Here is a 13,033-nt window from a genome sequence, read left to right as displayed (position 1 = left end):
ATCACGCTAAAACGGGTTGAGCTGTAGTTCTTAAGTAAACCTGTAATATAGTCTACTACATCGGATAATACCTGTTGCTCAGCCCAACACACATCTATCTCCCTCTGTGGTGTAGTGCTTAGAGAAGTGGACTGGTATATGAAAAATCAAGGGTTCAATTCCTAAAGTACATACCGGTAATATAATAATATATAAATTATACTACACCATGCAGTAATTGAACCCCTGATACTTCATATGCTGGTGCAATTCCCAGTCAAACCCGGAGAGGTGGCAACCCCTGTCACCATTGAAGCCTATGAGCCTGCTAAAAAAAAGTGACCAAAAATAAATCTGTGATATTGGAGAGTTTAGCAAAAGCCCTTAAAAGCCTTCGCTAATATTGTTTTATTGCTTGTACGGTCTTTAGGGCAGGGGGTTCGTTTTCCTAACTTGTATTTGTATATTTGATGCACTTGCATTGAAAATGTATGTATTCAAATGTCTGTAATATGAAGTACTATGCAAATATGCAAATGGTTAGCACGATATAAATAAAAAATATACTATTTATTGACATTGTCTTTTTATTACCAACACCAAAATAAGTTGTAGAAAAAGTAGTGCTTCCTTCAGAGTTAACAAATAGTTACTTACATGTCACATACAATTACATTTCTGATTCTCTGCCTGCTTCAAATATTGAAAACGTTACTACGAACAGTCTATAAAACTAATATACATTTTCTGTTGTACATAAGCGAAGTATAGACAAATGTGGTCACTGTCTGTTGCGTGTTAATGCACCCGACTCGGAATTAACTTCCATTGACATGAACTGCAGTTAACGATGGATAGGGTGTGTTAAGCTGCAATGGCCTTTGGTTAAAAAGCATTTATTTCCATGTGAACAAGGCACTTTTCTTGGCTGGGAAAGATAAATGTGTTATGTTGGAACAATACAAATTAGAACAAAGATCTTCAGCAGGATCAACACAATTGCATGTACTGTACAGTGCAAGCATACAAACCGATTCAACTGATTGGGGTAAATTCAATATACTCTGAAGAGGCCAGTGACCTCAATGGGATTTTTGTCCGAAAACGGTTTAACAGCCACTTTGGAGTTTAGTGAATTTATCTTTGTCTTTTGTTTAAAAAAAAAAAAAAAAAAAAGACAGAGACACAAAAGCAGTTATATCCTGGTAATGAATGAGGCAAATGTTTATTTCAACAAATTCCAAAAAGTAAATTATTATTATTTTATGAGTCACATTTCAGGATGTGTGTAAGGGTGAAAAAAAGTACTGTACAAAAACTGATGTTTCCACAAAACACATATTAAAACAAATAAAAAAATTGGTATGTTAAAAATATGTTTAAACTATTACAAATAACAGAGAAATGTTCCCTTGCTGTAATGCAATAATGACTCAATATAAACCCTTTCTATTGCAAATAAGGTTACTGACAATAAATTAAAGGTATTAGAGCAGGTTCCAACAGGCAGTGCTTGTACATACAACATATTTCTATTCTTTTGCTTCAAAATGGTCCATATGCTAAATATCTATATCATATTTTACAAATGGGCCGGCAGTACTGCTCCTATTACACACATAGCTGCATTCGAATTTCTAAAATCAATACGTCCTTTATACTACTTGGCCTGATATTGCATACAAAACAACTACAAACAACTGACCCCGGGAGCTTGCAATCAAATGTTGCTGCAGTCCCACCTATTCTAATATATACATTCAATTTTGGCCACTATATTCACCAGCAAAAATATTCAGCTAATTTATTGGGATGCGGACTTGCTCTTTAATAGTGCGATTGTCCTATTCCCCAAAATATTCGGAATAAGCAATGTGCGCTTATTTAAGCGTGCCAAGATAAAAGGGGGATCTTCATTTAAGTGCAATAGCTATTAATGAGAGATAATGACTTTTTGACCGTCGTGAACATAGCCCGACGTTGCTTACACAATGTAAACAAATTTCAGCTGTACAAACACATTCACCTATATGCACATATACCCATATATACTGTAGCTCAACATACTCAAGTAGCTGGATCAGGAATCCTTTTCCCCCTTCACTTTCATATTAGTGTGGAATAAATATCAGAACGTGAGAATTGAATCAATTAAGCAGCTTATTCAACATCCGAGAAAGTGGCCGATTTAGCCGTTTTTCGGACGGAATTCTCCAATGAAGTCAATTTAGAATTTTGTCCGAAACCAGCCCGATCGTCCGCTTCTGCTGATTTAGAATAAGCTTCTTCTTATTTTCCTGAAGAAGCCAAATCGGGAAGTCAATGTCTTTGTTTAGCCGAGATCAGCCCGAATGGCCACGTCAGACAATATAGAATAAGGACCTTACAATGGCCCATTGCACAATGAAGGACTGCACGGCTTTTCCTACCCTCACATCTCCACTCACTGTGGGGAAAAGTCCATTGCGGAGCTTCTATTACGTTCATTAATAATAGTCTATGCTAACACACTGCAAGTATAAGTATACCCGATCAGCACTATTTATCTCAGAACGTTTATACACAGAAAATAAAGCTGGAAACTTAGATTACAAACAGGAAGTGACCAAGAGGGATTAAATGAATGGAACTTTAAGAAGGAAAATATCCAGCGCTGTATTTCGAGAGCTATAGGAGTTTGTCAGTTGTTATAAGGACGATCTTTATACAATCAGAGAATAAACAGAAAGAGGATGGAGCCACGCAAGTCATGCTACAAAAATGGCTCAGTTTTACTGCATAGTATCACCAGAGCTAGTTACGTTTTGTGGTCACAGCCCATTCCTCAGACAAAAAGCCACCCACTAATCAGAGAAGTGAGATCATATAAAAATAATATTCTCAGAGGCTATAGACTCTTAGCTGACGAAGGGCCCATGGGGGACTTAGAGTGCTGGAAGAGGCCTTCTGTGATTGCAGCACTGAGTAGACATGGGCCTTATGGGTTATTCATTAGGCTGCGATAGTGCAGATGGGGACACAGCAACTCCCATTGACTTTCTGTGCGATAGTGTCCCGATGGGCACTATTGCAATTTAATTAATAACCGCCTCTGACTGACCTTTGAGTTGAGCTTGTTTTCTGAATTTATTTCATTTCTCATCATGTCACTGACTTTTGGACTTGTCTATTTTAACAATAGCCTCTAGGCAAAAACAAATATAAAACTGTATAGAAAATAGAATCTTTACATGAGCTGCACTGGAATATAGCTGCCTTTGAGCTACAGCAGAATTATAGGCTATCCTTGTTCACCGTTGTAATGTTTTTGCATGGTAATAAATTAAATTACCGTCAGTGAATCCTAGCATCAGAACCACACTTCTGTAGTGCCTAAAATGACCAAGTCCCATGTATTACAATGTTATGAAACAAAATGGCAGATGCTGTGCAGATAACATGATGAGTATCTCCCAGGCAAATGGTTGAAGAATTCTTAAAGCAGCAATTCCATAACGTAAACTATAAAAATCTGATTGGTAGCAAGTAGATGCTTCACATTTGTGTTAATGGGGGAGGGGAGGGGTCCACCAGCGTTGAACTGTACCATATTCAGCTCCCGGAAACCCATGGTTCCATAGATGCCTAACAGAAGTTACCAGGTTTAAATCTCCCTCCACGGAAAGAAGTAAATGGCTGCCAAATCTCTGGCTAATAGGAAGCTGCAATGTCACCGTTTTCGGCTTTCTATTGGACGGCCATTTAAATCCCCTTTAAAACAGGAAGTACGAACTTCGCCGGTATCTCAGGAACCAGACGGTCCCCAAAGTAGAAAATTGCACGGGTCAGATGGTCTCCTGCTTTAAAAGTGAGGCTGGGAGGAACCGCATACCCGATACTTCCTCCATTAAACATTGTTTTAAGAAATTACAGTGGAAGACAGAAATACACATAACAGGAGACCACTTACCAGCCATGTTTTACAGCAATCACATAGAGAAATATTAAATCACCAATGTTCATTTCTTCCTATTGTGCTTCTGAGAAAAAGCCTTCAAGACAAAAGACCTTTTGTCCGCCACTTAACACGCAGGGACTAAATGGCTATTCCGAATGGAATATGGAGTCCATATGATGATCTGTATAGCGGAAATGCACAGGGGAACTATGCAAGTCAAATAAAACATAGCATCGTGAAGACCTAAAAACAAGCTGGACAAAGAGAAGGTACATTTTATTGGCATTCGAAGGGTAGAACAACATCTGTATTCCCTACTCGTACTCAGTTATACGGTCCAGCTCTGCCATGTGACATCACATTGTCATGAAAATGCGTAACGTCGGGTTGCCATGACAACGCGACACTGTAGGTGGGATTAGTTGCAAAGCCAGTCAAACCACTCACAGACAGCTGTTTTAACCTTTTGGGTCTCATTCGTGTGTGAATGTGCTCACAAGTGATATTATTTATTGGCTAAATGCTAACGGTTGAGGTTTTTTGTCACCTTTTTCACCCACCATAACTTAAATAATGTGTGTATACACACACACACACACACACACACACACACACACACACACACACACACACACACACACACACACACACACACACACACACACACACACACACACACACACACACACACACACACACACGACTTTGTGGCTGGACTGAGCTCTGTATGAGATTGGAGTTGTAAAACCAGAGCCAATACGGTCATTCTATTTGCAGGATTCACTCACATCAGCCATTGAATACCAAGCGCACATTCCATGTAGAAACATAGCACGTTACAGTGATAACATATGAAAGCTTCTACAAATGAAGGCAGAGAGGCTAAGGGGAAATGAAACGTAATGAACGCATTTCACCAGATGATGGAGCCAGAAGCAGGAAATATAAAAAGGCTCACTGACAACATTTCTAAAATCAGCAGTCACCAATTTATATAGTTGTGTACCAGTAACATCATGTTAAGTTCATACCGTAACCCTGTACCACCAGCTCTCAAAGAGTCGTAATGTATGTGTCCCTATAGTTACATCATACCTAGATCTACTTGTTTTCCCTGTGTTTTTAGGTAATTATTGCAATTAAACTCAGATGCTTCAGAAAGACGTTTTGTATAATCATCAGTGGTACTGATGCTGCTCTAAACAGTGTTATGGGCGTGTTATTACCTCTCCTAATTTAATGAGAACATTTAGAAATATGATGTAATTGAATGCCAATAGTATGTCTTAAATAAACCCATAGTTCTGTAATGTTAAAACAGTATCTAGTGATAGAATGTTAACTCTTACACATGTCATAGCTCTCACTCAACCTTCATTTCCTCTGTTCTCTATCAACAAGGCGCACAACACATTGCAGGGGGCAGAAAACAGAGCACTTTATGAACACTTAGCTCCAGCACTTATGCAAAAATCTCAGGAGTAACCACTGTTTTTTAAACTGCCACTTACTTTTTTTGTGTTACTTTTTTTGCCTGGTGTTACCCTGATAACTTCATTATAACATTTCCATAAAGATTCATATTAGAAAAAACATGTTCAAGCTGCAGTTTAAAAAATAAAAATTATATATATATATATACACAGTGTTCGACAAACCTATACATTTGCACGCCCCGGGCGAGTGACTTTAACATCGTGGCGAGCTGCTATTGGCCCAAGCAGCACACGTTTGGTACTAGGTGGCGAGTAGATTTTTTGGTGATTTGTCGACCATTGTATATATATATTCCCCATTCAATATGTGCATCAATACAATCTGCACACTTACAACAAGTGATTAGCTAAGCTGCAGATCCATCCGTTCTCCTGTAATCGATCACTTGCTCCGGGTTATTTAATTCAGTTCTTGCACAGCATTGTGGGCAATGTAGTTCTTAGAATATGATTGACTGGGCAGTTACTAGATACAATTGGTTCACTGCTAGAGAGAGGGCGGGACTCAAGAGCCAGAGGCTATATCGGAAGGGGAAGGGGCTGTCACTTTGGAAATGCTTCCTACATTAGAAACATTACAAATGTCTTTAAAAACTTTATTTTTTATTTTTAAATGCTACAAGTATTTTCTCATAGTACAGAACTGATTTATTAAAAAAACACGTAGGATATTGCTTGAACTGCTGCAACATATGCAGCCTTATGAATAATGGCCTCCACTCCCAATTTTGTATTAATTGCTGTACAGCTCAATTGCTGGTGTCTTTGGAATTGCTTTACCAATCTTTCCTCCGGTACATTTAAGGGGATAAATCAATAAAATCTGAAGTCAATGGGGATTTTCGGGCGAAAACAGATGGTTCATGCTTATTTATTTTTTTACAGAATTTGAACGGAGGTCCTCCCAAGCTGGACTATGTTTAGCTTCAGAGACCCGCCAGTTCCTGAGATACTTACTGGTTTAGGTTCTGCTCCCTATAGAGAAATCAAAATGGCTACGTCTTATGGGGCGACCGCGGCAGCCGTCTTTTAAATGTATCTCTGGAACCGGAGGGGTCTCTGCTGCGGAAGATAGCGCAGTTTCACTCCAGAGGACAGAGCGCCTGCTGTCTTTATTAATGTTTGTGAACACTACAGCTCCTTCACCTGCTCAACCTGCCCGCCTCCCCTGACGTTTCTGCTGTGTATGGAGATGAAGCGCTCATTGCTGATCTCACCTGGGATCTGGTGGATCGGCACTGTTGGTCAGGTTTTCGTATCCATACTGATTCAATAAGGTGACTACTAACATGGGAGCCAGGGACTGAGCGGGCTTTGTGAAGAGGGCATTTGTCCCAAAAACCATGGAGGACAACGGTGACCTGCAGGATTTAAAAGGAAAATGAATCAAAATCGGGCAACGTGTGCAGCATGAAATATGCAAACCTACTCAGTGAACTAATGGCAGTTTAAGTGCATACAATATGGATGACTGATGCTTTTCTTCAAAAGACCAGACACATATAACTGGTTCAAATCATTTTTGAATCTCCAGAGATTTTCTATTGTAGCACTGAATTTGAGAAAGGCAAGTAATGGTCTTCCTTGTTTCTTACATGTCAATACTATTCTAATCATCTTAATGCACACACCGCCCGGCCAGGTGCCAGAAACTAATAATGCAGTAAGGTACAGATAGGACAGAGGGAGCCACATATTGGATCATGTGCGCTTGAGAACAAGTTCCTTTAACTCCATGTGCATGAGGAACCCAACATTAGATGTGAGAATTTGAGGGAGGAATCCATTGAACCCAGGAGTCTGCACACTAATAGCTCTATATTTAAAACAATAAGAAATGATAAACCCTTCACAACTCTCCGAGGTGTTTCAATGTGTTGCAAGCCATTCTAGCAGCAGATGGATTTAGATGTGTGCTAACCCAGCGGTGCGCAAAGTGGGGGGCGCAAGATTTGCTAGGGGGGCGTGCCGGTTACCGAGGCCCCGCACCCTTCTCCAAGGCATTTAAATTAAATGCCGGGGAGGTGTGAGGCCTCTGTAACTTCCCTTACCTGCTGCCAGCCGGGTCTTCGGCGACGCGTCGCCATGGCAACACGGCGGCAAATTATGCCGTGGGGTCTTGTGACGTGATGTCGCCATGACAACGCGCGTCAAATGACGCTGTGGGGTCACGTGACGTCATATGACCCGTAATGTCATTTGACGCAGGGTTAAAGCTGAGGGGGGGGGGGCGCGAATACTGGGGCTTCCGAGGCAGGGGGGCGCACGCAAAAAACTTTGCGCACCCCTGTGCTAACCTGCAGTATTATTTACATAAGGGTAACATTTCTGTTTTATTTGTGGACAACAGGAGGGTTTTGAACCTGGAAAGCCGTAATGAGGAGTATAAACCTTTAGGATACTTTAGTGTGTACAAACCCTGCATTTTCTCAGCAGCACGCTTGGGGTAAAAGAATAAACATCTAATCTACAACGTTCATTAGCTCCTTTCTGAGAAGCGGCAGGAAGGGGAAAAGAAAGAGGGACATATACTGTACACATATACATCACACACACACACACACACACACACACACACACACACACACACACACACACACACACACACACACACACACACACACACACACACACACACACACACACACACACACACACACACACACACACACACACACACAAAAGAAGGGAACAGGGTGAGAGAGAAATAGAGCTGCCAGGTAGTGGAGTCCAGTAGGTGCTACTGGCGAGTTACTTCTGCTTTTTCTCACACACTCTCTCTCTTAGGCCTCGGACATAGTACAGGCGAGACCGGGCACGTGACGTCGCGCGCGCCTGTTCTTGCCGAGATCTGTGTCCTGCAGGGTTGAGTGATGGGGGACATGGCGAGGACGTGCCGGGGGGCTTGACGTCACATGAGCGGTTCGTCCTCATTGGCTGAACCACGCGCGTGACTCGGCCGGCGAGCCATAAAAACAAATGAATTTGTTTTATGAAGTTTCTGCAGCGCCATCTCTCAGGTGCGCACTACGGCCGTGCACATTGACTTTTGCATTTTGTTTTCGGCGCGAGCCTCGTTGCTCGCCCCTACTATGGCCGCAGCCTAAGGCTAAGTCCCCGCTGGAGGATGCTGCACACGCGCTTGGCGTCCTGGCGGTGTGTGCACAGCGCAAAACCACAATCTGCAGGCAGCATTTGGAAGTGCGGGGGGTGCGTGGCCAAAACGGGGCGGGTGGGCGCGGCCTTTAGTGCATTTACATTCAAAGATATAAGATTGGGGCATATTTACTACGTACAAAGCATAACGTGTAAATCCATTCTCCAGTTCAAACCCGGTCACACTGACATCTAAAAACAGTAGTACGTTTGTTATTGTTCAACCATGCACCCCTTTGCAAAATTGTATTAAAACGTTGATCTCTGAGATCCAAGTGCTTGCTACAAGGTGACGAGTCCCAGTAGATTACAACATTGCTGAGCTCTTTATGCTTGCATGGGTTTTGGCACCAAGGAGTGAATACTTCGTATGGAAGAGAGGAGGAAGGGGGGGAGAGGGGGAGAGATAAACGAGTGTGACTAATGTATGTGAGAGCCCGGAGAAGCAGACGGCATTTGTGTATACTAATAAGGCTGCGCGTGATCTAAAGGGTGCGAACGTGAGAGAGAAGAGGGTATTGTACTTCAACTCGCAGCGAGCACATCATTTGGTCGCCTTTTGGAAAGTGGTCTCGGGGCAGTGCTATGTGAATATAGGTAATGTCTTGCAATTATGTGGGAAGGGATTTGGCTCCGGCGATCTCCCCTCTTGATTGGCTCCCGGCGCACCATGTGACCGCATCGCCGCACGGGAACACAATCTTGTTGTATCCCCTGCTGACTGACGCGCCACAGCACGAAGAGGGACAACAAGCGAGGAAACACTAGGGCCTGGTAGAAAGGAGGTGTGGGACTGGCGAGAGGCGCGCGCACTGCCGTCAGCAGTGGGGACCTAGCCTTACTTAGCTTGCTGTTGAGCTCCATAGACTGCGGCCCCGTTGCCTGCGCTGCACGTGCGCCTGCGAGGCTGGCGGCGCGTGCATCTGAATTCCCCGGTCTGCAGAGAGCTGCAGGGGGAAAGACAGGGGGCGTGGCCGTGACGTCACCCAGCAGGTTCGCCCTCATTGGCTGAACCGCCGGAGGGGCGTGGCCTAGCGCTCCGTCGCGAGTCCTGCTCTCAATTTTCGTAAGAGCAGGAGTTTGTCGGCGCAGCGCGGCGGCCCCCCCCCCCCTCACAGCGGGCCCGGCCCCATTGAGGGGCGGCTCTTGTCCCTGCAGCTTCCGCCACAGCGGGCGCTGCAGCAGCCAGCGGGGACCTGGCCATAGAAATGCTATGCTGCAAGCTTCCAAGCAGTTACTGACAGAATATGGGGGAGGGAAAAGTATATGCTATTTGTGTTATGTTACTTACAATCCCGTGCATGGTTTGCATCCAGTGCCTGGTGTAGAAGGCTTAAGGAAATCAAAGGAAGGAAGGAAAGGGGAAATGTGGCAGAAGCTGAAAAAATAGCCACTTTGAAATAAGTACAATAGGAGGCACTCGCTATAGTAAAATAAATAGTAGAACCAGGAGGTACTCTATTTTTATAAAGTAGGACAATGTGTTACTGGCTCCTCAAGCACAAAAAGGGTTAAATTATCCGCCGAGGGAGAGAGAAGACAATGCCATTAGTTCCTGGTGTTTCATAACTGTGCAAGGAACACTTAAATTAAAATGACTATTGCACAGAGCAGTTTCGCAGGGTGAGAACACAGCATAAACAGGAAAAGCAAGTCTGTAACAATAATACACACACCACGAAATGATCTAGTGCTGAACCCTGGAAACGGTACATGTCCCATAGAAATGTACATTATATTTAGGCTGTGATACTTTTTACTGGATGAACATAAAGCGTATGTTTTGAGCGTTGATGTACAGATGTAAATTCTGAGACTACACTTTAAACCATTGTACCGATAGGAAGTTCTCAAACTCCGTGTCACTCAGGAGTGAATTCTATATTCTCCGATGTGGCCATTTTGATTGTGTTTGGCTAGAAATCCCCATTGCAGTGTAAGAGTGAACGGCTGATTGTGCATATATAGTGTTACCCTCTCAGCGGGGCACAGGAGACACGAGACCCTAGAATTACCCTCTCAGCAGGGCACAGGAGACACGAGACCCTAGAATTACCCTCTCAGCAGGGCACAGGAGACACGAGACCCTAGAATTACCCTCTCAGAGGGGCACAGGAGACACGAGACCCTAGAATTACCCTCTCAGCGGGGCACAGGAGACACGAGACCCTAGAATTACCCTCTCAGTGGGGCACAGGAGACACAACACCCTAGAATTACCCTCAGTGGGGCACAGGAAACACGAGACCCGAGAATTACCCTCTCAGTGGGGCACAGGAAACACGAGACCCGAGAATTACCCTCAGTGGGGCACAGGAGACACGAGACCCTAGAATTACCTTCTCAGTGGGGCACAGGAAACACGAGACCCGAGAATTACCCTCTCAGTGGGGCACAGGAAACACGAGACCCTAGAATTACCCTCTCAGCAGGGCACAGGAGACACAAGACCCTAGAATTACCCTCTCAGTGGGGCACAGGAGACACGAGACCCTAGAATTACCCTCTCAGTGGGGCACAGGAGACACGAGACCCGAGAATTACCCTCTCAGTGGGGCACAAGAGACACGAGACCCTAGAATTACCCTCTCAGTGGGGCACAGGAAACGAGACCCGAGAATTACCCTCTCAGTGGGGCACAGGAGACACAATACCCTAGAATTACCCTCTAAGTGGGGCACAGGAGACACGAGACCCTAGAATTACCCTCAGTGGGGCACAGGAAATACGAGACCCGAGAATTACCCTCTCAGCGGGGCGCAGGAGACCCTAGAAGTACCCTCTCAGCGGGGCACAGGAGACACGAGACCCGAGAATTACCCTCTCAGCGGGGCACAGGAAACACGAGACCCTAGAATTACCCTCGGTGGGGCACAGGAAACACGAGACCCGAGAATTACCCTCAGTGGGGCACAGGAGACACGAGACCCTAGAATTACCCTCTCAGTGGGGCACAGGAAACACGAGACCCGAGAATTACCCTCTCAGCGGGGCACAGGAGACACGAGACCCTACAATTACCCTCTCAGTGGGGCACAGGAAACACGAGACCCGAGAATTACCCTCTCAGTGGGGCACAGGAGACACGAGACCCTACAATTACCCTCTCAGTGGGGCACAGGAAACACGAGACCCGAGAATTACCCTCAGTGGGGCACAGGAGACACGAGACCCTAGAATTACCCTCTCAGTGGGGCACAGGAAACACGAGACCCTAGAATTACCCTCTCAGCAGGGCACATGAGACACGAGACCCTAGAATTACCCTCTCAGCGGGGCACAGGAAACACGAGACCCGAGAATTACCCTCTCAGTGGGGCACATGAGACACGAGACCCTAGAATTACCCTCTCAGCGGGGCACAGGAGACACGAGACCCTAGAATTACCCTCTCAGCGGGGCACAGGAAACACGAGACCCTAGAATTACCCTCTCAGCGGGGCACAGGAAACACGACACCCTAGAATTACCCTCTCAGCGGGGCACAGGAAACACGAGACCCTAAAATGACGTCTGCTGCCTGCTAATGACCCAGAGGAGAACCTGCTGCAGGACACCGGTCCCTAGAGGCAGAACGTGCCCAGTTTTGCATGGAAAACGTAGGATCTATAGGAAGGATTGTGAGCCGCTTCAGGCCATTGTCAGCGTTTCTGTCACCATCATAATGTTGAAAAGCGACTGCACATATTTAATATATGAACAGAACACACCGCTCTCGCAACTTAGTTATTTTAGAAAGAAATAATTCGCAATTAATTTAATTCAGTGGGTGCAACCTATGTACTCAAATCAGTACATTGGACATATAAATGAGAGGCTGACATTGGTCAAACAATCATTCAAAGAAAGTACATTTTGATGCACTCCAATAATAATGTTTTCTTTTTTCCAGTGAATACACATAAAAACGTGCAGTTTTTCACTTATGTGTATTCACTGGAAAAAAGAAAAAATTATTATTGGAGTGCACCAAAATGTACTTTCTTTGAATGATTGTTTGACCAATGTCAGCCTCTCATTTATATGTCCAAACAACTGCACATATTCCAGCAATGTTACCGAGAGCTGCTGCTACTACACATATCCCTTCAATGCTTAGGGCTACATCAGAGGGGTAATGTCACTTACCTACGCTTATATAAGGGTTAGGGTATATGGGTTAGGGGTTACATCAGAGGGATAATGTCACTTACCTATGCTTATATAAGGGTTAGGGTATTAGGGTTAGGAGCTACATCAGAGGGATAATGTAAATTACTACGCTTATATCAGTTAGGGTATTAGGGTTAGGGTATTAGGAGCTACATCAGAGGGGTAATGTCACTTACCCTTTTGTGCCTTGATTACTTATGTACCTAGATTGATCCTTTTAACATACTTTACAGTAGCTGAGCAGGCGTTTTCTTTTCCGGTTTTGGGTAATGTCACTTACCTACGCTTATATAAGGGTTAGGGTATATGGGTT

General features: G+C 44.2%; 1 protein-coding gene across 5 annotated transcripts in view; it reads right to left on the bottom strand.

The window, feature by feature from the left end:
- Window positions 1–530: 530 nt before the first annotated feature.
- Window positions 531–13,033, bottom strand: part of LOC142463106 (transmembrane protein 180-like) — a 20,382-nt gene continuing 7,879 nt past the window's right edge. For 4 of the 5 annotated variants that reach the window (XM_075565411.1, XM_075565413.1, XM_075565412.1 and 1 more), the window contains 2 exons: window positions 6,630–6,773; window positions 531–4,170 (listed from right to left, as the gene is read on the bottom strand). In XM_075565411.1, coding sequence (XP_075421526.1) covers window positions 4,041–4,170; window positions 6,630–6,773 — 274 coding nt within the window. In that variant the 3' untranslated portion in view covers window positions 531–4,040. The remainder of the gene's footprint in view (window positions 4,171–6,629; window positions 6,774–13,033) is intronic. The other variant, XR_012787375.1, reaches the window with a different exon arrangement.

The sequence above is a fragment of the Ascaphus truei genome, chromosome 11, assembly GCF_040206685.1.
Source record: "Ascaphus truei isolate aAscTru1 chromosome 11, aAscTru1.hap1, whole genome shotgun sequence".
Classification (NCBI taxonomy): domain Eukaryota; kingdom Metazoa; phylum Chordata; class Amphibia; order Anura; family Ascaphidae; genus Ascaphus; species Ascaphus truei.
The sequence above is the reverse complement of the archived record's forward strand: the minus strand, read 5'-3'. Positions and strand labels throughout refer to the sequence as shown.